At 38.5% G+C, this 23,994-nt stretch overlaps 1 protein-coding gene across 15 annotated transcripts in view; it reads right to left on the bottom strand.

The window, feature by feature from the left end:
• The window catches only part of mbnl2 (muscleblind-like splicing regulator 2), a 53,742-nt gene that overhangs the window by 8,859 nt on the left and 20,889 nt on the right, over positions 1-23,994 (bottom strand). For 6 of the 15 annotated variants that reach the window (XM_041979360.1, XM_041979356.1, XM_041979353.1 and 3 more), the window contains exons 3-8: positions 10,309-10,473; positions 8,512-8,715; positions 6,375-6,635; positions 2,668-2,721; positions 2,110-2,260; positions 612-647 (exon numbers count right to left, since the gene is read on the bottom strand). In XM_041979360.1, coding sequence (XP_041835294.1) covers positions 612-647; positions 2,110-2,260; positions 2,668-2,721; positions 6,375-6,635; positions 8,512-8,715; positions 10,309-10,473 — 871 coding nt within the window. The remainder of the gene's footprint in view (positions 1-611; positions 648-2,109; positions 2,261-2,667; positions 2,722-6,374; positions 6,636-8,511; positions 8,716-10,308; positions 10,474-23,994) is intronic. The other 9 variants (XM_041979358.1, XM_041979363.1, XM_041979357.1 and 6 more) reach the window with 4 other exon arrangements.

Raw genomic sequence — 23,994 nt, 5'->3', positions numbered from 1 at the left:
CAAACAAAAAAACAAAGGAGAGAAGCTGATTACAATCACAAATAAGGAAATTTATACGGAAAATCAGTTTGCTGTTTTTCCCAGAGAAGTTATGCAGCAAGTAGATGCCAGGCAGCAATTGGAGGAAGTTTTTTTTAACACTGTTTACTTTACTGATAAGATGCCTGAGAATTTTTGCAATTCCCATCCCTTTTGGTGAAGAGAAAAGCCTTCGTTTTGTATAATTTCTCTGGGAAACTGATTTAAATTTCCTGATCAACACAGCACAGCAAACAGAAGCTATCCTAAAGCTTAAGAACAGATCACATCCTACTGAAACTTTAATCATAAACAGTCATTAGCAAGAAAGTCAGTCAGTAGGGAAACAAGAACTCGATATTACAACTCCTTCAGGTGATACAAAATATACATTTGAAGTGTGTTTCACAGTGAAAAGAAATGTGCAGATTCACAATAAAAATATTCAATCACCACTATAATGGGGTGGTGCAGCAAAGCGATGACATTTTGTCTCACCTGCAAGAGGCTGCAGACACCCCCCCCCCCCCCCCCACTCCCACCCTAAATAAGACAAAAGTGTGTGAGAGAGCAATGGGAACGTCAGGACCTACCAAGACTGCTAGCAGGAGTCATGCACAAGACTGACCCTGTTGTGTTCATGCAGAGAAAGACAGAGAGAGAAGGGAGACAGAGAGGGAGAGAGAGGAGGAAAGAAATGGGTTAATTGAGGGGGAGGAGAACAACAACAAGGTTAGACAGGACAAAAAAAAAAAAAGCTTCGCTCAGATGCTACTGTTACAGCAGCCGTATACAAAAGCAAGCAGAAAAAATCTCTTTATTGGTTATATGAGCAGGAAAATGCTGTTTATGTGCAGCAAACATGAAGCAAACCCAAAAATTATCTTTATGAAAACGTAGCCATGTTTAGCATGTTGTAAAGCTGCTTGTTGAGAGGTTACAGATTTAAGGTTAGGAAATTTTGAGTATTTTTTCTTTTACCTAGTCTCACTAAAAATGTTCTCCACCAAAAAGTAGCGCAGGCTGATAAAGGGTTAAAAAAACATTAAGAACCCACTGCTGCAAATTTATTAATATAATTACGCTCGACTGGACAGTGCTTGTGTTGTCTCTTTGAAAGCTTTTTATTTGATCCACAAGTGGTCAAATAACTATAATAATAATTAACAAAAACAACTTAATTTTTAGCTCAAAGAAAGAGACAGAGTAAGACTGAAGAGGTGAGCCAAACAGCAGCATCATGCAGTGTCAGTACGATGTGCACAGGCTTCCATCAGGACCGAATCAAATCAGGATGGATGAGGTTTACTGCTCTGTGGAGACTCTTTTTCTACATCGTGGACAAACCTCAACCATCTGAAACTCCACAAATTAGTAAACTAAACTGTAAGTGCAAACTGACTTTAACCCAACAAAAATAAAGAGGAAGGGATGAAGGGCAGGTAGCAGGTGGTGAGGAACAGGAGTCTCATTCTCATGATTTATACCCGTTGCTGCAGGCTACCACATTTGCTGCTGTTAATTCATTTAGCTTCTAACCTGACGGCTCTCGGGAAAGAACTTGAAAGAAATAACCTTGATAAGTTTGGGAAACTATTCACTTTTTAAAAAATATTTCAATATCTGTTTGTTCATACACAGAAAATGGTTCCTTCTGACTTTCAAGGTGGAATCTAAATATAGTCTCAAGGCTTTTTCTCCTCTTTTATATGCTTGGGCATTAAGATTGGCAGGTGCATCATATTGAGGTGGTAATATATCATACGTTTTGTAGCCCTGATCAAAGCCGGCACTGGCCTTACACCTGGCAGCTATTAGGTGTTTTTATGAGCAGGCGGTAAATCAGGGTTTAGGTATGGCGTGGTTAACAGTTAAAACATTAGCACATGCCATCAGAGTAAAGCGATTCATGCGTGCCACTCTCCTGAATAGTTTCTAAATTAAATACAAGACTGTAGTTGAAACTTCAGAAAGATAAGATCGTGATCATTTGGAGGACGGCTGAGATGTATTTGTGAACTATGTGCATGCTCTGCACACCTACGAGTGCATCTGTCTGCCGCTGTGTGTGTGGAGAGCGGGAGCTCTTACCTGTGGGAAAGAAAGCGGGCTGCTGGAGCTGTGCGTTGGCCAGCGCCTGCTGGTAGTGCAAAACACTGGGGTTGAACAGGGAGCTCGCTCCGTTGCTCTTCTCAAGTGCTGGTCTCTTTGGTAGGGGCTGGAGGACACTGTGAGGGAACGCCTTGCCAACGGAAAACACACACACAACAGAAGCACAGCAGATTTTAACTGTATAATCATTTAAAGCAATGCTAATATTTTCTAAATGTCTCATTTGTCTATGCACAGCACAACAAGACAGAAATGGAAACTTGCTTTAACTACCACAAGAACAATGAGAAACTACAACATAGCAACAACACATTAAAGAAATTGATAGCTGGGAGTAATTTAATATTACTTTCTAGTTGCTTATTAATGTCAAATACAATCTAGAATTTCCACTGGTGATCACAAATGGTTAATATCTATACATTTACATGTCTTACAGTGTTTCACAAAAGCAAAAGAGCCAAATTAAATTCTGTGAGTGGCTACAGTACAATTAAAGAAGCTACATGCAAAGCAAAAGGTGAAAGGTCAAAGTACCAGGTCTACAGTTGCCTCGAGGGGTCGCTTCATTGCTTTGGCAGTCGACTGAGTCTTTAATTAGCAGGCAGCGAGCACATGATGGCAGTGGGCCAATGGGATTCAAGCGTATTAACATACAGGTAACAGCAAGCAGAGGTGCATCATGGGGGACAGCATTGCATTGTGGATAGGTGAGAAGAAAAAAAACAAAAACAAAAATAATCTGAATGCAAGTATACCACATACAAAACAATAGGCATGCACATAAACAAAAATTTGTTTTGTTTACTTTAAAGAAACATTGCTACTTTTTGAATTAGTACAAAAGCAAAAAAAAAAAAAAAGAAGAAAAAAGCATCTATATTAACCTTTAAGAACAGCAAGATTCTATGATGTACTTCAAAACTACTGGGAAAGCATGTAGTAGTAATGTAAGCTACATCTGAACAAGTCCGATTTTAGAATATCTAAGCAAGAAAAAAGCAGGAAGGTAAACACAGCTGATTGTAGCTACAAATACTGAGCTCACACTGAACGTATGTGAGATCTAGCTACTCAGTTCACAGAGTACGACTACAGCTCTGCTCCTGGATTACTCTATTTGATGGCGTGAGGTGATTTTTTTTGGGGGGGGGGCCTGAGAAAATGTCTAAAGCGCGCCCAACAGATGGGGATGTGAGTGAGGTCAGGTCAAAGCCAAATTATTCAACTCTGCCTTCACAACTGGCAGAAAGACATGGACATGTTTGTACGGGCAGATTTTAAACCAGAGATTAGCAAGGCTGTCTCCATTGTGGCAGCTACAACCGTTAATGCTAAAAAGTAGCTTAGCGATCACGTCCGTCTCTGATGTGCAATGAGTGACAAACTCTCAAAGCATGTAGCTGGTTAGTGTGATCAATGAACTTGGGAAGGTGACAAGTTATAGCTTATAAAAAGAGAATGTGGAGCTCTGTTTATTTTTACATTCCTTGAAAATAACTTTAACGCCTTAATGCCTGAATTTATTTACAATTATATAAAAGGTAAAAAAAAGAAAAAGATTAGAATAAAATAAATCAGATAAACTGATAAAATAAGTAAATGAAAACAAATAGATAAACACAAATATGTAAAAAATGTAAATAAATAAATTAAATCATAAAAATAAAAAATAATAATTAAAAACCAGAAGTGTTTTGTCACTTATTTGTGACACTTGGCATCAAGGGGTTAAACTCTAGAAGCATTTGCTAATCTAATATTCATTGGGAGCTAACACGACAAGTTATAAAATAATACATATTAGCCAAAGATTTAGCTTTTGTTTACTATCTATTAAAAAAATTCTTATTAGTTGATGTCACTGCTGGGAGGGGAGGGAAAAAAGATGAGATGGGTGTGGTGAACACTGCACCATGCACAAGCCTCTTGCTTCATGTATGTGGCTTTTCTTACAGTATGTGACAGTTTATTTTCTGTTAAGGAACAACAATGCATTAACAGACTTTAACACCGTGGTTAGTTAAGATGGAAGATGGTCTAATAAAGTGACATGGAAAGCAAAGATGATTGCATTTGACTTGCAAAAAGGAAGAAGATCACAGCATGGCAAGCAACACATAATGTGGCACAAGAAAAACCTAATCCCAGTAGTCAATCTTCTTACTGTAGCTGTCTCAGTTAGTGTGTAAGCTTATTGTTCTATTTGCTATACGTTTTGTTTAAGAAGAAATGAATTATGGGTAATGATATTTCCTATTTGCAGCAGTGCATCAGTAGAGGTTTTCTGGGTCTCTGCTTTAATAAAAGTGTTTCGGCTTAGGCAAAGGGCTATGAGAAAATTGGATTAAAGGTGCTGACTAAACAACTTGTTGTCCTAAGGTTAACCCTCTTCACCTCTGGCACAGATTGTATCTGCTGAAGGTAATTTTGGAATTAGGTCATAAAGCTGAGTATACAAGGAAGAGAGGAGGACTATGAAGCGTGGGGCTGTGAGGAGAAAACATTATTTTTTCTGACAAAGCGTTGATCCCTGATGGGGAAGGTGTTGAACTAAGGCTGTACCACTGTCAAATTGAAGAATGTGCACAAACAGGACTAATCTGCACTCACATCTGCCTTATCATCCACACTGTGGACTCATACCGGAAGGAGAGGGGAGAGCAAGCAGCAATGGAGCCAGCCAATGAGACATATGTGCAACGCGTAAAGCATGCCCATGCCATGGAGGAAAACAGTCAGTCAGCAAGTGCAGTAGCCAAAGGACCATTCAGAAGAAGCCACTCAGAGCCGTCTGGGGAAAGGTGTATGTGAAGGGGGGGGGGGGGGGCAGCCAAGACAAAATCTCCTCTCCCCAGCCTTTTTTATAGTATTCAAATTAAAAGCCTGATCAGAATAAAAACGCTTCATGTAAACACAACGATTGGAAGATTCTGATCCGATCACGTTAGCCATGTTTACACATGCAAAATTTCTTTAATCAAGTTACAGCTCTGATCATTTTTTCTGTACTGTTTACACGAAGCTGAAACGGCTATTCCCATCATGACGTGTGTTTGCGTGCTAATAGAATAACTCATTTTAACATGCGCCGAATTTTCTCACTTTTCAGAAACAGTAGAAGAAGAAACGGTGATTTCCGATGTTAACAAAAACCGTCTCTTGTGAGTATTTATTGCTTTCCTACTGATTTCAGTTCCCTTAACAATTTTAAATCCTTGAAGTATTTGTATCACATTCCAATCAGGTATGTTTGGTCAAAAGGATTTATTTTCAAACATGTGATGCATGTAAACGCACGTCAATCTTTTCTTATGTAAACAGTACAGTTCTGATCACAACTGTAACCCAATTAAATACATTTTTAACATGTAAACATGGCTAATATCTAAGTCTCCACCTTACTGTCTAACCTTCTCTCTCTCTGTTGCTTTTTATTGTTTTATTTTTTTTATTTAAGTTAAGGCCTAGGAGGGTACACCCCCTCCGTCCATGATACTGCATCCTCATTCCTCCTAGATTCAATTTGTACTGATCTGTAGAGAAGTGCATTCATTGAGAGCGTTGGAGTGGGCTGCAGGGGAGTGAGCTAGCACATTGCCTCTGTGTAAATGAAGGACATCGGAGAATAAAACAGGACAGTTTGTTTGTTCTTGTGGCCTTACACTGGGGTGTTTAGGTGTCACTAAAACCCTGTTTTTTGTACACAACTGCCCCACTTTGAGATAACTATTGTTGGTGAATAGACTAGGAGAGGTGGGCATGTTTTGTGCAGTAATAAAACAGTGCTCCACATTTTATGTTGCAGAAACATCTTCTTATATAGTTTAAGTCAAGATGACTTGTAATAAAGCCATATGTGGCTAGTTTGCTCAGAGGCACATCAGTTTTGTAATACAAGCACTAGGTTTAAGTTGATGTGCAACTAACACTGTATATAATCGAATTAATTTTGTTACATAAAAATGAAATCTTCTAATAATCACATATTCATCCAACTCACAAATAATATAAAAGATAAATCATATAAGCGCTGTTGTCTTAAAGTCCTCATTTGAAAGTTAAAAGGGCTTCTAAATTAGCCTTTTTGTCTCAGCCAGACCTTACAAGCACTTAAAACAAGCAGAAACCTTGTGAAATTTGTTCAGCTACTACATTAGAATAATGAAGTGAGTAAGTGTTTTCTGCTATATTACTATGTAGACAGTAGATACAGTAGGCGGTCTGCAGTGTTGTGTGCTCACCATGGCTGCAGCTGTGGCGGCAGCTTGCGCAGCCACAGCTGTCTGGTTGGCCTGGTGTTGGGCGGCCTTAATCTTGGCCTGCAGGTGGGCCGGCGGGTGGAAGTACTTGCACTTCTCGCGGGAGCAGCGGCTCTTGATGTAGTCCATGCAGACGGTGACCGTATTGTCGCTGGTGTCGATCATGGGGCTGTCACTCGGGTGGGCGAAGCGGCAGTCCGTCTCGCCGCGGGCGCAGTTGCCTCGTTGGAACTCGCGGCAAACCTGGGAGCAGGAAAGCAAGGCGGACGAACAAAGACAGGCAGATATGGACAGACAAACACATGCATGCATGCACAAAGAAGAAGATACACAAACTGTGAATGACTGCGCGTTTACTGCATAGGACATCATCAACTGGATTTTATTCCTTCAATTTTTTGACATATTCAGACAATATATTTGACTGTGAGGCTGATATTTTTGCAAAATATGCCATATTTAAATACGAACATACATTTTCATGACTGAGGACACAGTTTGTCATCTCAGCATTTGAGCTAAAAAAAAATAAAAGTATATAAAAAGATTAAAGATAAGACGTAAAATGAAAAACACATAAAGGCATTAGCTTTAACCCCTCTATGCCTATTGCCACAAGTTAAATTTATTTCCATTTTACTGATTTGATTAATTTTTAAAACCTTATTTAATTACAATTATTTCTGTATTTATTCGTACCTAGTGGGTCTGTACTTGACTTGCACCTTAGGACACACCAGTGTTCACACATATGCACAGATTTTATAATAAAGCCCACCTACACGTTTGCAGAAAACTTGTGGGCACACACGTGTGCACATACATGATGGCTTTGTGTAGGAGTGTGTATGTGTCTCAGAGGAATAGTGTTTAATTAGAGCCCGCTTCGTGCAGTTGCTAAGTGATAGCACTCCTGCAGAAAAACACAAACAGGCACACGCCTACGCAGCACCTCCAGGTCTTAGAGAGATTATTGTTTATCTTGATAAATATAGTGAAGAAAAAGAAAAAAAAAAACGCATGTACTCTTTTACAATCACTCAGATTGTTTGCCAGGAGGGCAGATGGAGACCGTCTAAGTTGTTTATTTTCTTAGTTTAACTGGGGGTTAAAGGAAATTTCAGTTAAAATCACAAAATCTCAGTTTTCACGTCATTTGTCTCACACAGGCCTTTCATTACCTTAGTGAGACAATAAAATCATGTTTCTTAACTTAAAGGCAATTAAATAAAGAACTGTCATAAGGAAACAAAATATGACATGAATGACAAATAATAGAGAAGATGCTGCTGTTATGGACAAGGCTTAGATAAGTACTTTTTTGGGGATTTTATCATTTTGGTGCCACATCAGAAACTTTTTGTGAGACAGAATCATTTACTTAGATTTTTTCCAGAGAAACTTAAAAGTGTTTTATATTCATGCCATCAATATCACAATTTGTTCTGCACCATTTAAAAAGTGAATTAAACATTTAAAATCACATTGCAACCACATTTTAAATATAATTTAAAGCAGCAGGAAATTTGCATGTGACTTCTTATTGATAATTACGTTGTTAAGGTGGTGTTGTTTGTGAAATGACTTGTGTTCTCATGGTGGACATTTTTACAGTTGGTTTTTCATTTTCTAGTTTAATACGGGAAAATTATAGACGCTTGCAATTTGGCTATTTTGGAGGCGTCTATTTTTTTCCCCAAGTTGGTGCAGGGGGAAAGCTTATTACCCGGTAATGACGCCACCTACTCTCGTATGCTCAGAACTAAGAGACAACTGGAAGTACCTGCTGCGTCGAGGAGCTGTAGTCTCTGTATATGACTTGGCTACAATCCAGGTTTTTTTTTTTTTTTTTTTAATATAAGGCAGTCTCTTGTATCAGTAGTTTCATTGACACATGTGAGCAAATTCCTTAATATTCCAGGTTTTACAACTGATTCCAGTTTTATTATCACATTTCCTCCATGTTTTCCACATTGCAGAAATCCTGGGGCTTTACATGAAGAATCACTGTGATAGTTCCTACGATTAAAATTATAATTCACAACCTCAAACTGATCACTAGCTCTGATTTGCCAAGTAGTTTTGTAGAAGAGTGTGAAGACTGATTGGGGTGGGTCACCTCTAGCTTGTCGGTACGCAGAAGTTTCTGGTTGGAGGATGAGCCGGCGGTCACCGAGACAGGTGGGCTGCCGGGGACGATGACGGGGGTACTGGGCAGGATATCCGTGGGAACCAGACCCATGCTGTGCGACATCGGAGTCAGGTAAGGTGTGTAGCTCAAACCTGCGCTGGTACCCAGACCCTGGCTGACTGGAAACGTCTGCTGCAGTTGGAAAGAAGGGAGGAAGTTTATCACCACTTCAAAAGTTTTTTAAAAATATGCAGCCTAATTATGTTTTGCTGTTTTGGCTCTTTTTTTAAACTAAAAAGTGACTACAAAATGATAAATTCATGTAGGAAGAACAGGGAAAAAACAGGGGATCAAGAGGGAAAAGTGGTAAAGAAGTAAAAAAACGAGAGGCACCACAGACAAATGAACAGACAGCACAGCTGTGCAGAGCAGTGGTAGAGACAGATGAGAGGAGAGATGGCAAACACAGAGTAATAAGTGCAGAGTTAAAAAAAAAAAAAATTTCAACCTCTATGCATCCTGGAAAGACTTTGCTGAGCATGCATGTTCTGCTTTAGTTACATCAAGCCATTCATTGATGCAGTTAAACACGCACATCTGGCAGCAGTCCAGTGCAACCATGGTCTACCACTGACTGCAGAATAACTTCTGAGAGCAGCTGGGAAGTTTGGGCATTGCAACACTAAAAATAGTAGGCGCAAATTATGATCTTTCTACTCTGAGATGCAATCTCAAAACAGAGTAATATGAGCAGTTAGATAAAAGTTAATCTAATGAACTGCGACAGAGCTGGTCTAACATGACGTGTTTCAGCTAGAAAATAATCTCAGTGACTCATGTCTTCAGGGTAAATTAACTCAAAAACCATTACATTAAAACTCCGAGCCATATTTTTGCAACTTGTGGTCCACTTTGTTTTTTTCTTTTTTTATTATTTAAGTTACCATCGTGACATTATTTTTTTTTTTCAGGACAGCCTCAGTTGTTAGATTGTGAGGCTAAATTAATGTTTCAATAGATATAGCACCACAAAGGCCAATGAAAAAGAACAAAAAGAACAACAGTATTAATTTATTACTAACAGTACTCTGTAGAAATAACACACAGATCAACAGTGACCAAGCCTTTTCTCATCTGCATATCATCCTCTCAAGTCTTGGCTTTCAGAAGGAAAAACTTTGTAGAAACTATGTACATGTTTACACATCTTCCTCCAGGTGTTTTATTTTTATTTAATGTGAATTTACGCTACCGTTTAATTACCATCTCCAAAACCAACTCCAACTCAACTCCAATGCCAATTTTTGTCAAAACCATCTTCTTGCTTTTATTCCAGCCATAAAGGACCATTATTTTTGTTCTTTTCAGACACACAGAGAACTGTCTTGACCTGGTTCATCTCTGGCTGCTCCTGATTGGACATTACTGTCAATTTAAGCGATTTAATTGTTGGGAACTTTGACAGGAAATTGCATCATTATTATTTCTAGATGAAAATAGAGGTCTCTTAGCAACAGAGTAAAGATAGTGATCTTTTTTTTTTATTATGAAAATGTGATTAATAATGGTGTTATCCTGGATCACCAATTGTGGGTTTACCATATAGTCTCTGAATAAACACTACGTTTTGCGGCTGGATTGTAAACCTCCTGGATAGGATATAAATCTTTTGAAAACTTCCATAAAGGGTAAGCTATCGATCACAATTTACCTCACAGACTTAGACACTACCGTTCTTGAGAAACTGTGGACAACATAAGGGAAAGTGCTCGGGTTAACACTGACCACAGGCTGCATGGTGGTGCCGGGGATCATGAACTGCATCTGCTGAGCCAACATTGCGGCCGCTGTCTTCTGCTGGATCAGGTTATTTCTCCCGTTGATCTCCAACTGGGTCTTCAGGTGAGCAGGTGGGTGGAGGTATTTGCAATTCTCTCTCGTGCAGCGGCCCTAAGCAGGACAAACAAAGTTGATGAGGGTGAGAGAGCAAGACACACGAGCCAGGTTATTATCAATCTTGTCTTAAAACCTGAAGCATCTGAGAAGCAAATAAAACAGATTGATGACAAAACTGACTGTGAACAAGTTGTGTGTTTGTCTGAGGATGCGTGGATGTTGCAAATAAGTGGGCGGTGATTTCTAACAGACTGCAAAACATCAAGTACTGAAAGGCAGCATGCATATTCATAGAGTAAAAAAATATAAGAGAGGTTTGTGCTTAAATCTGTGAAATCTTGGTTCTACCTTTATTATAAACACAATGAGAAGTGAGTCATCAGACAAGAAAATAATAAAAGCATTGATGGAGAAAAGTTAAGTCTCTTGTTTTAGCCTATCTAGCCATCATGACTAAATCTCAGCAGCTTTCTTATATACAGATCATCTCGTATTCTCCGTGGAAATGCAAATGCAGGGGCTAGCAGGGTCAGGCTTACAGAAACCCCGGTGGATGAAGGCAATTATACTGTCAAACCAGAGGCTAATGGCAAACACAGTGATCCAGTATGGATTGTATATGTGGTGCTTACTGCACTGAGAGCAGGTGGAGGAGAGGAGCCAGGTCAGGAGGGAGCAGAAAAGAGAAAGGTAGATTGTAGGGGAAGATAGGAGAATATAAGGAGAGTAAAAGACACAAGCAAAGTGTACTAATATGTATTAGTATAGATAGAAGCAGAGAGATGACCAAGGAAGGCCAAGAAGACAAAAGAAGAGGAAATGTCATAGCTGGCATGACACAGCAGGTCTTGGTTAATGAGAGGGAGAGTGAAAATAAATTAGAATCAGCCGAGTGTGAGGAGGTCTGCTGCTTTGTCTAAATACCCCTTAACTGCATGACACAGACGAGCCTCAGTACAGTGTTCTGATTAGCAATATCATTCTCATCATGATCCCTCTCATTTCCTCTTATAAGGAAGTGTGACAGTTCTGCCTTGTGTCCACACATTACTTTATAATGACTGAGTTTAATTACTCAAGTGCAGCACACAAATATTAATTCAAGCCCAGAATAAAAACAGGCCATGTACAGGATGCCTCTCAGTCCGTAGAGTCTGTTTGGATTATATTGACAGGAATTCCAGCTGAGTAGCGCAATGATTTGTGAAAGTGGTATTGAACCAAAACAGCCAACCTAAAGTAGAGAGACAGATATATCAATAAGTATTCATCAACATCTAGACAATTAGCTGGCAGTATTTTTAGTCAGAATCCAGGACTAACACCAGTATGTTGCTTTCTAACTTGGATGTTGGAATTTTTGAGTTCTCAGTAGGAAAAAAATCAGCTGGAATGGACCTGAAAATAAAATTTCTGACTCATAAAGTCAGAGTATTTTAGCTTCAACCTCAAAATCCAACTATAGCAATAAACTTTTTATTAGCACTTCTGTCAGTGTGTTTCATCATATCAGTCTGTTCCATAATGCAATGGTGTCCAGCTTATATGCGTGACCCCACTGCAGTGGTGTTATCAGCTTGTATTGCTGATAATAGCGAGCCTGATGAGTTAATCACTTCTGAGCAGAGATGGAGACTTGAGTCTGGTCACACCTAAGTCACATATACAGTACCTTCAGGCATGATTTGATTTGTAATTGCAATCAAAAGACTTGAGACTCATTAACAATCTTTTACATTTAACGTCTTCTTCAAGATCTCCTCTCTGTCTGATCTCCTCTCAGCAGCTTTATGTTAGAAACGTCAGCTTGTTACTACATTTGTACTAAAAAATTAAACTCCACTAGACTGGCATTCGCTGAATATGTTCAAAAGTAGAATGAGAAATTTACTCAACACAGTGAGTTGTTTACATAAACGGCTGCCTTTGCCACAACCTGCACCGGGTGACGTTAAACAGCAGCTAATAAATCATCAGACTTATCATAAACAACACAGTTTTACTGACTCTATTTATTAGAAAAATGGGTGACAGCTGATGGTGCTTCAGTGATGTTAACAATATGTATAAGACCTGTATGCACTGCATCTAAATAATTCAAATATTGTAAACATATTTCATCAAATAAAAAAAAAACATTCATGTTTTTTTTTTTTTTTTTGTATTCATCTCGCATTGAGTAACTTCAGTGTATGAGTTATATATAACAAAGTTATAATATTATTAAAATTAATTAAAACAACATACATAACCTTTTGGTCACCCTGTGTACATTTAGTAAAAAAAAAAAAAAAAAAAAAAAAATATATATACACACACATACATATATATATATATATATATATGTATAAATTGCACAAAAGCCGACCAACAGCTCTGTGGGTTCAAATTGATTTCAGTACATATTTAATAAATCTTTATGATGGTTTTCTGAATTCTGTTAAGCAAAGAAATGTTATTCTTGTTTTATACTTATTTTATTCTTGTTATTGAGGTGGCATTCTATTCTATTCTATTCTCTATAGTTCAGAAAGAGGAACGGGGCATTTTTTAGCCTTAAGCTAATGATCAGTCCTGTTACAAAATGCTGGTAGATAAGGAGTATGGGTGAATCTTAGATTACTTGGATATGACAGTGCCGTATTCTAAGTAGACCGGACAGCTGGCGTCGCATGATCGATTACTCATTACACCTAAAAGTGACTTGGACTTGCATTAAATGACTTTCGTATATATCTGCTTCAAAGGCAAACTGCAGCAAAAGCTGCTAAATTTGGCCATCTGGTCATTTTAATTGTGTTTAATTGTGTAACTCAGTTCTGGGCGCTACTTGTATCAATAATCTCTCTTAAATCACATTTTATTGTGTGTTAAAATGTTTTGAAAGCACAATAACACATTACAAACGGCTAAAAATACAGATATTTGTATTTGTAAGTTAAAGCTGAGCCTGAGCTTAGCAGGAGCAAGTGAAAAGAAAATTGTATTTTACTCTAATTAGTAACACATAACCAGAACACATCCCATGGGCTGTGATACGAATGAACAAGAGAATAGTAGTATGGATTATTTCTGCTACTGCAAATGGTTTGAATGCTCAATGTCGCAACGGGAATTTGACATTGATGCTCAAACCTGTTTAAGTCTACAGGACAACACTGAGCTTTGTTCTTCTACGTTAGGTGGGCAGACAAACAGAAAACAAATTTTAATCACGCTCAGATCAAGCTATAAGCTAGGCTCTGAGTGTAAACAACCAATGCTCTTTAAGTTTCATCAAAGGGAAAATTACTAAAACCTGGATATCGTGTTTGTCCTGACACCCCACAGAGCTTCAAACACACTGTACGCATTCAAACAATTACTTTTCAACTTCTAACAATATTATGTCTGTATAGGCTATAGGTATATAAATATAGGCAGTTTTTATTGTTATAATATTTCTGGTGAAATCTAAATAAAAATTTTCCCTATGAGACACATATGGCTGCAGATAACAAGTCCAAGTGAGACCCTGGTGCAGCTCTGTAATGATGAGTGTCACAAGCTGGAATGGACTGACCTCTGCAACCTGGTGAGAAAGCTGCAGCGAGCCACGATACCTCCTCACTCCTCCTTTGTGGTTCACACGCACACAATCACACCTACCCACACATATGCATACTAAATCACTCGATCACAACAAGCATCACCCCCACATACACACAGGCAGAGCCATGTATGTGTACAGATATACACAGCGTTGCCCAGAAAGCTACTATCTCTGCTGAGGAATCCTGCAACCAAAAGCCTCCAAAATGATTGGAGCCCGGTGCATCGCTACCATCAAAAGTAGCAAAAAAGATATGTGCGTCTGCTTTGTATGGTTTGTGTATCTGTGGCCACGACAAAGAATGCGTAGGCAAGTGTAACTGTGCAGGAGAAACTGTGTGGGTGGGTGTGAGAGAGAGGGAGCTGGTGCTGAAGCTGAGCTCTGGACAGCATCCCAGACCGAGTCTGTGGGGAAGCACAGCATCACCATTGTGTCCTGCAGAGATCACAGACAAACACAAATACAGACTCTCACTTCGCACTTTGTCTGTAAGGTGGGCTTATGAGTGAAGCCATTATGATTCTTCTTCGCCCCATGTTCTGTTCATTTATAGTCAGAAAGTAGAAAAGCTTCATTAGTTTCCTTTTAAAACAACTACGTAAATGGTGACAGTACTGGCGAAATTGGTTCAAAACACTCATGCTGTCTCACCAACAACAACTACTGCTGAAAACAATAACAACAAAAACACTTTTATCTTGTCAAGTTTTGTTTGAGTCTCTTTTCATAGATTTTTTCATGATCTGTCAGAGCACTGAACTTGGTGCTTTTCATAAATTAGTAGTATTCAAAAGCAAATGTCAACAACATGCAACATAAATATTTATTATCTGTAGTAGTTTGGAAGTTACAACAAAGATTTGGATAAACTCCATATTTATCCATAATTAACTACCCATATATTTTTTATTTGCTTCACAAAATATCAAATATAACCTTTAAAAGTCAGTATTGGCATTAAAGTCTTTAATTAATCAATATTTCTGGGCTTCATTCATCGACATCTTCCTCCATTAGATTTACTACTATACTACTATGTTCATTCATGACAAAAACTTTTTGTATCTTTCTTCTTAGACTGGTGAAAAAAAGTCTCTCGGAGATGAATATTAGCTGGCCCTGCTTTGCAAAGTTAAACATCTGAAAATAACCATAAAAGGTCATGAAACTAACAAGTTGTTTGCAGACACAGACAGAAGCAAGACAGAGACAAAGAAAAATAACAGAATATAGAATTAAACTACTACTAATACTACTACTACTAATAATAATAATAATAATGATGAAGAAGTGCATTAGGACCTGTTTGTTATTGTTTTCAAAGTGACACACTTGATTATAAATGATCATAAGGTGAGACTGTAATCATGGAAAAGCAGCTTTATGTACAAACCGGTTATTAATAACTCCCGAACTTGGACAGCAGCCTGCAGTCTGGTCTCATGAATGCATCACAACACACACCCTCCTGGCTAAAGAGGAAAGTGGTGCACCGTAGATTATTTTCATCTCTCTTTCATACTGTATCTTCTACAGTTTGTTCAGCAAATCACTGTCTGCTGTGTCTAAATTTAAGATGTGGGGCACGAATTGGAGCAGGTGGTGAATCTGATTAAATAAAACGAGTCTGATCAGTGGTGTTATTAACCAGCTGACCGGAGGTAACCACCATCTCCTGATAAAAGTAATACTTAAAATAAAAAGGCATTGTTGTATAAATTTGAATTATAAAGACCGCATTCAGCAGGTGGACCTGGAAGTTGCAGGTTACTTGGACATTTATGCGGTGGAGGAATGGATCTGGTGTGTCTGCAGTCTACTGCACTGATGGTGTACGTTTGACCAGAAATGGAATTAAATCTTGTCTTGAGTGTGACTTGCTCTTATATTAATTAAATTAATGAAAAATTGTTTAATTTTCCCCTGAGGGAAATTATAATGCCTAGCATTGATCTGCAATATCTATCTATACATTTTAAAATGCCAATAATGCTTCTTTAAATTACCAAAAGTTATTTATTTATTCTATTTTAATGTTTTGAACAACAGAAGACAACACATATGAGCCCTCAAATCTTCGTAACTCCGTAACTCTTCGGATTCCTGAGTGTTTGTGGGATTTGTTTTTACCTAAGAACAAATCTAAGATATGCAGATTTTCATGAAGGCCACAATCTTTGTAAAGAAATTGGACTTTCCTACAATTTTAGTAACATTTTTCATTTATTTACAAACCTATCTATCTTTCCTTTGCGTTTTCATGAAATGTTTAACTGAAAATTTTATGTATTGGCTATAAAAATTGTTCAACAAAAGCAAATATTTTAGGGGTTTGGTTAAACAAGTTGATTTAGCAGCTACATTCAGAATTAATTTATAGGGTGATGTAATCCAAGTATATACTAGGGCTGGGCGATGTGGCCTAAAAATAAAATCTCTTTTTTTATTTATAACCATTTTATTTCTTTTCTTTTACAAAACCTAAATAAACTTATTAAAAACATTTATTAGTTTATAAAGCATATAATGTCATAGCTTTTCCACCATATAAACGACTTCATATCTTACATAGAAATATGCGACACAATGCATCCGTGATCTCTTTCCATCTGGATCCTTATCATACAGGATCCACTGCAGGAATAATTCCCCTAATGAAGGTTGTCTCTTAACTAGAGTTTGTAGGCTAAAGTTGACTTCTGCATCTCGTAGAGAGCAGCATTTCTCACTGCAGTTATACGCACAGCTAAATCCCAGGCATGAGTGAAGGGTCACTTCACTGAAAATCTGTCAGACAAACACTGTTCTGCTGTGGAGGGAGGGCTAAATCTGCTGCTAATTATGGAAAAAAAATCCAGATTTTCATAAAAATAAATCTCCAGAAATGGAAAATTCGATTTATCGCCCAGCCCTAATATATACTGTAAAAGACTTCCAGGTATTAACAATGACTAAATATGTACATAACTCCATATTCAGTCCAAACTGATGCATTCATCAAACTCATCAGTCAAATTATGTCTCTTATCATGTCAAGCAAGGTAGAATAAAGCTATTACAATGTAAAAGCAGCGGCAATAAAACTGGAAAGTGCTCATTTGATTGTGACTGAATGGTCTGAGCTGCAGTTTGAGAGACCACACTTCAGATTTAAAAGCACTTAAGATGAGGTAAGTTTAGTGGAAAGGCAGCACTGCATCACATAGAAAACGTGCAGTGCTTATGGTTCACGATTCCTAGTGACAATGATGACGGTGCTAGAAAGCAGCATGCATGACAGATGACAACACCGTGTCATCGTCTGGTTTTAAACCTTTATGCTTTTGTGAGGGTGGTATACACAAATACACAAACGCCCACGCACAGCAAGCGCACCATGCCTTGTGTCTAAGTCACCCACTCGGAGCAAAAATTCATTCATCGCTCTCACTGCCTTCGAGCAGCTCTCTCAGAAAAGGATCACTGAAGCACTGTGGCACCTCTGTGGTTCACGTGTCGGTCACTCCTACAGAGAAATTACACCTTTCACCATGGTGGCTCACATGACCATTTCTTATTGTACGATCCATGCTTTGGAATACATTCAGAGCTTCCATGGTTACGGGATAATCCCATCCTTGCACTGCAGAGAAAACATACTTCAATGAGGGAGAGATCAAAGATACACTATCTGTTATTTTATGATATGCAACTCATGCTAAAGCTTTAAATTTAAATCAGACACTCCAGGAACATTCCCTAAAATCATAAAAAAAAAAAAGTTTCCAAATTCATATAATTGTAAAATTTTTGAATCCGTTAATTACACAAACCATTTAACATTTAAAACTCACTGATGCCCCTGAGCCTGCTTATTTTGCTCGCTTTGTGTCTCAGGAATGATGGTGTGTAACCCTGTGGGGTAAATTGTGATCCACAGCTTATTTTTATTAACTCTGTATGGTAAATCCACAATGAATAATCCATGATAACATGATTATTTATCACATTTTGTAACAAAAAAAGAGATTGCTATCGCTACTATGTTGCTAAGACACCTCTATTTGTACCCAGAAATGATGGTGAAGCCACTTCCTGTCAAACTTTCAACCAATCAGAGAGCTTAAATTGACAATAATATCCAACCAAAAGCAGCCAAAGATCAACAAGTGTAAATAGTAGGATAGCAAAAGTAGCAACGCCAATATCTTTTTCTCCTGAATCCCAAGACTTGAGAAAATGATATGCAGATGAGAAACCGTGGTTATTGTTGTACTGTGTGTTATTTCTACAAAGTACTGTTAGTGATAAATTCTGTTTTGATTGTTGGTTGGCCTTTATGGTGCTATATCTATTGATATATTCATTTTACATCATTTTAGCCCCATAATTTGACAACTGAGGCTGTCCAGGGAAATATCTCCCAGCCCTCGTCTGAATTTTGACTGTTGAGCTTCTACATGCAATTTTACATAAAAAAAAAAAGGTGGACCTAAAGTGGCTTGCAATTTTAAAGGGTTAAATTAATTTTAAGGGTTACTGTAAAATTTAAAATGTATCTAATGTGTCTGAACCTCACCTAGCTTAATCAAAAAGTATCGTCAGATTTATAAATATCAAGAACTGATGTACTTCATAACAAGTTAGGATACTGTCTGTCTGACACACCTTAATCATGAAAAGATGAAGAGAAAAAAACAAAAACATACGAGGCAAACATTGACAGATTTCTGACAAGGATGCAAGACTTTCCTTGCCAGAACACAACATAACTTTTACAGCATTGAGGTTAATCACATTGTGATGCTGTAAAGATAAAAACACACCATTCTGAACTGTCAGCGACCCACTTCTTTGCTGTATTTCTGTTTTCAGTGATCCATTCAGCCTCTGCTTTGCGTGCATTTTCAACAATCAACAGATGTCATTTGAAGGAAGAATATTTTCCTAATGATCAGCAGGTACAGACAGAAAACGACTACCTTATGAGTCAGTTGTGCCCCAGGAGTACCTGATTCACTGCCAATATTAGATTAATTGCTCCACCAAAGCGAGAGACGAGACGGGGAGCATTTACAGAGCTGTTTGTTTCTCTGTCTGCCTTTTTGTCAGTGAGATTACAGAAAAACTACCCAGCTGCATCTTATGAAATGTGGGGCGATAAAACTGCAAAAGCTGACAGACATTAGAGATAATAAATAAATTCACAAGAAGCACTGGTCCAAATGTCTCATCCCTAACTGGGCTTTAACCCTGGCATCTTCAGCAGTGGTTTGAAGCCCTTTCCATGAGCCCCCCTCTCCTCCTTCATCAGCCCAACTGAATGCTCAGAGTGATGACTGCTGTGTGTCTGTGGGTGGCACAGACACAGAGGGCCAGTCTTCCACCCGCTCCAAAGAATAGCGCTTCAGTTGTGGGCCCCTCCGTTCACCACTGTAACATTTGCATTTTGCTCTCAATAGGCGCTCTATCCTGAGGTCTGCTGGAGACAGAGAGTGGCTGCCTATAGGCTGTAAATGTCCTGGAAAACACAGTTATAGTACACCACTATGCTTCCAGTTGCCCTCAATGGGAAGACTAGTGTCCTAGTGCTGATTCAAAATGAATATACATGACATGAGCTCTTGCTATCTTTTCTGTCTTTAACATTTCAGTCTGAGAAACAATATTGATGCACTGGCTAGTGATCAGATATACAGTACGTGTGTGTGTGTGCAAGCAATTCTACATTAAGCTCCCATTTTCTCTTGTAAAGCTGGGCAGGATTTACATATCTTAGTCCTCGTGATCACTTTCTCTTGCTAGTTCAGCGCTCAGAGGCTTGATCGATTGGAGTGTGACCGCCAGTATTGGCAGACAGCAATCCGGAAAGAACAATCACAGAGGAGGATAATGGAGAAGGATCAGCAAAAAGCAGGCCATGGCTAAGTGATTGCAACACCAAGACCAAGAAGCAGCAGCATCTTTTGGTTAGAGAGATGAGAGTGTGACTAATAGCGTGGCTAGTCAAATATAACACAGATCACACTGATTCTGGTGAGCAAAAGATGCACAGAGAATACACAACATGCTTATTATTCCCTAAAAGAGGCATCTAAGTAAACACAGAGGTATCTCTTGTAGACCTTCTTTCTAGGGCTTAAATATGTACTTAAGTGTCTGGTTTTTGGGTGGCTTGAGCGTTCTTCTTCCAGTTTATCCTTTCATGCTTCACAGCATGAAAAAGGAGGGCCTCTGTGAGAAACTGACACAAATTCTTCTGACATGAAACCTGTGATATGTGTAATCCACTTGCAGCATGGCCAAAAAGCCTCTTGTAACTGGACTGACCAGCGCAGAAAGGAGCTGAGAAAGCGCTCACAATTTCATCTTCTCCCTCGTAATATTCTCACATATTTCTTTTCATTTAAGTTGAGTGGCATGTCTCTGCAACTCATCTGTCCAGCTGGTAATGCTGTTAATGTTACACTGTAAAATTGAAGTGAGAGTGGTGCATGCAGTTGTAATTTAGGCTGCTTTGACTTTATTGGACACTTTGCTCTGGCCTGAATAAGTCTTGTATGGCTTCTGCTGCACCAAGATGTAGTGTATGAAATGATGTATAGATAGCTAGTACTTCCTGTTTTTAAATGTTTCTGTAATTAAATATGCTTATATTTTACAATACTTAATAACTTACTGTATTTTACCATTTTTTTCCTGTTTTTTTATAGGCTGTTTTTTTGTGTTCATTGTTCTATTTAAAGATGTTTGCATTTCAATTATTATTGTCATCATTATTTGTGGCTGTAAATATCCAAATAAAACCCGTTTTTGGCATGTAGCAAATCCTAAAAGTAGGTTTCTAAGCAAATCATATTTTCTTTTTCAATCAGTCTAAATTTGTCCATTAAGTGCTCTTTGCATTAGATTTTTCCAGGCCATCATTAAAATGTGAGTCGTTTTATTTCTTCCTCCCCTTTCTCAGTTTACTCCAAGAGTCTTTTGTCTGGGATGCTAACAGCTGGTTATGGTTCGACCTCTTAACAGTTCATGAGGAAGTCACTTTGAAGAAAACCCCCAGCTATGAAATACCAGCACTCTAGTGCTCAGAAGACCGAAAAGAAGTAGACCCAGTGATCCCAGCGCCTGGTTAAGTAGTGAGGCGCTGGATGCACATGGACAGGGGTTTTCTTTATCCTTACAGACAGAGAATGCTTCCTCTTAAGGATCTTGTTTTGTTTTTTGGGCTCTAATGGATCGGTTTGAGCTAATGGGTCTGTTTGAAGCGATGAGGCTACAGGACCGCAGGAAACACTAAAAATCCATTTTGAAATGATAGCCAAAAGCTTTTTGGTTACATTTATGCTGGTAATGGAGATCAAGGATCAGTGTTGAACAGTGGGTCATTTAAATGTAAAACTGTAGTAAAAGCCTGGCTCCACACTCCCTTCTCAGCCCTGATTATATTGTAAACAGGTACATTTGCCTACCTATTAAACAACATGAAAATTAAAAATAATAGTAGTGAATACAAACAAGCAAGTTGGGAAATATTCTACCTTCTTTCTTTCTTTCGTTTTTATCTTTAAGACAGAAACACACACACAGCAGACACACATAAGACTGTGTTGCCTCAGCAGTAATTAAGTGCTTTTGTTTCAGGAGCTGTAATCCCACAGATGAAGGAGTGGTAGTGCTGCTGACATGCCTGAGATTACCCACGGATAGAAAGGAGGAGAAGGCTTGGAAGATGTACACACAGAGAAAGGAGAGCAGGCTTGCGATGTAATAAAGTATGTTGTTCTGTTAGAGCTTGTTTGTCCTGGGACGCCTGGATATCATGAATCTTTCACACACAGGGCACAAAAGTAAACACTCCAACCTCCATCTGAGGCGTGTAATAATGGCTGCTGATCAAGTGTCTTGAGCAAAAGAAAGTGTCCATTTATCTTGTTTTCCTCACACTCTGTTTTAAAGTTTCATCTGGCTTTGATCACATTGTTTCTCTGCAAGTCTGTGTGGCAACATCCCAGAATGGCAGCATCAGCTGAAAATCACATGCTTGTGTTATCATCATACATCGCTAGCACTCTGAGCTTGTGACTGTAGGTCAAGCAGTTCTAGGAAATATTAAAACAGTTTGTTTTAGACTGTATATAAAGGCCACAATATAACACAGCTGCATGAGAAACAAAAAGAAGAAGAGTAAATGAGATTTTCAGGGCTAGTGTATGCGAAATGCCTGCAGGCAACAGGCAACATTCAGAGCTGTCGACATTGTGGATCAACGTTAAACTCATCTGTCACATTAGTTAAAGGATTTATACCAAGCAGTTTTTATAAGAGAAAAAAAACAATTATAAACACCTACAGATAGATTAGAATCCTACCAGTTTCTAAAATAATTGAAAGGTGGGTTTCTAAACTCCTAATTGAACATCTGATTAAAAATAACACCCCTGTTTATCATTGTTTGGTTTACACGTCCACCAAGTTGGCTTTTAGCTTACTTTTAAGTAAAAAACAAATCCTTTCTTGACAGTTGTAACTGTGTTGGTGCATTTTTCTGAAAAAGCCATAACATGGATGAAATCTTACTTAACTGACAGATGACAGTGTGTTGGGGTCAACAGTGTCAAATCACCTGAAATATCCAGTAGGAGTCCTGCAAGGTTATATTCTAGGACAAATATAATTTTCCACGTACATGCTGTAACTTTTACACCTACGACAAACCCTCAGGAAGCTGCTCACATGCTCATATCAGTGATATCTTAAATCCACAACTGGCTCAGTAAATCTTAATATTTATTTGTTCTTCAGCGAGTGTCAGTATGTTGGATGACTCACGAATGTCCAATGAAGTGGCAAATTTGCAAACATCATGCACACCAATGCATATGCTACAAAACAGCCTTTAAATAGGTGTCCACTGTAGTAGACATTATGTATCTATAGGATAACATATTACAAAAACACAATCAAATTTAACTTCAAACAAAGTGGACCACCACTGACTGTTGGTGCAGTCAGAATGTTCCTGCATGCCATGATTTACTCTCATATTGGCTACTGTTTCCCAAACTGGTCATTCCTGTAAATGCACATAAACCTGTAGAGTCGTGGTACAAAAAGGTCCTAAAAATCTGACAGGAAATGAAGGAATATGTCAAACTAAAATCACTGGAAAAACGAGAGTTTTCTGCGACTGGTTTTGTCTGTGACATATCAAGGGACAATAGATGTAAATTATCTGCTAGGCTAACTGTGTAGCTAGCTTATGTCCATTAATGTGCAAATGTGTCATTTTCAAATAAATGAACAAATAAAAAAGTTAAATAATCTTTTTTTGTAGGAAGATAAAGGCAAAGCCAGCAAAATTCAGATGGTGGCTAAGGTAATTACCCCTGCTGGGTATGAGTGTCATTGTCTTAACTGTCTTTTGAGGAGGCAATGTTCAGAGCGCGGCTGCAACGTCACCATTGTGAGGCGCCTGCAAAGCCCTGGCCCCTGCTGCTAATCCTGCTTGAGGCTGGAGCCCTGCTCCAGTTAATCTGATCATCTGTGACCTGCTGAGACATGAAACCCACCCTCCAGAGCTCATTTAATCTGTGCACACACACAGGTATCAATGCAGCACATTTGCACCAGGTTGAAGCCGACAGGTACTGTACAGGTATAAAAAGCAAACATGTGCTCACTCACTTGCAGCATGTTTGAAGAGAAGCAGCAGACACACCTTTACAACTGCACACAAACTAAAGAAAGGTTCAGCAATGACATTCCTATATCTGTCAGTTTAGGGGTGAGTCACAGCTAACAGACAGAGGCATTAACCTGCTTTCAACAAGCTAACATTTCAAAATGCTAAGAAGATGGATCTTGTCAGCGCTACACTGATAAGACAGGTGTCCTACAGCTAATGGGCAACTTCAACTAGTCACAGCAGTGAAAGATTTAACAGAAATAGGTTACATGATGTTGATGGCCCAGAATGAACTGTGTCACGGCCCCAAGAGGAA

Source organism: Melanotaenia boesemani, chromosome 24, assembly GCF_017639745.1.
Source record: "Melanotaenia boesemani isolate fMelBoe1 chromosome 24, fMelBoe1.pri, whole genome shotgun sequence".
Classification (NCBI taxonomy): domain Eukaryota; kingdom Metazoa; phylum Chordata; class Actinopteri; order Atheriniformes; family Melanotaeniidae; genus Melanotaenia; species Melanotaenia boesemani.
This window is presented reverse-complemented; position numbering and strand designations above follow the sequence as displayed.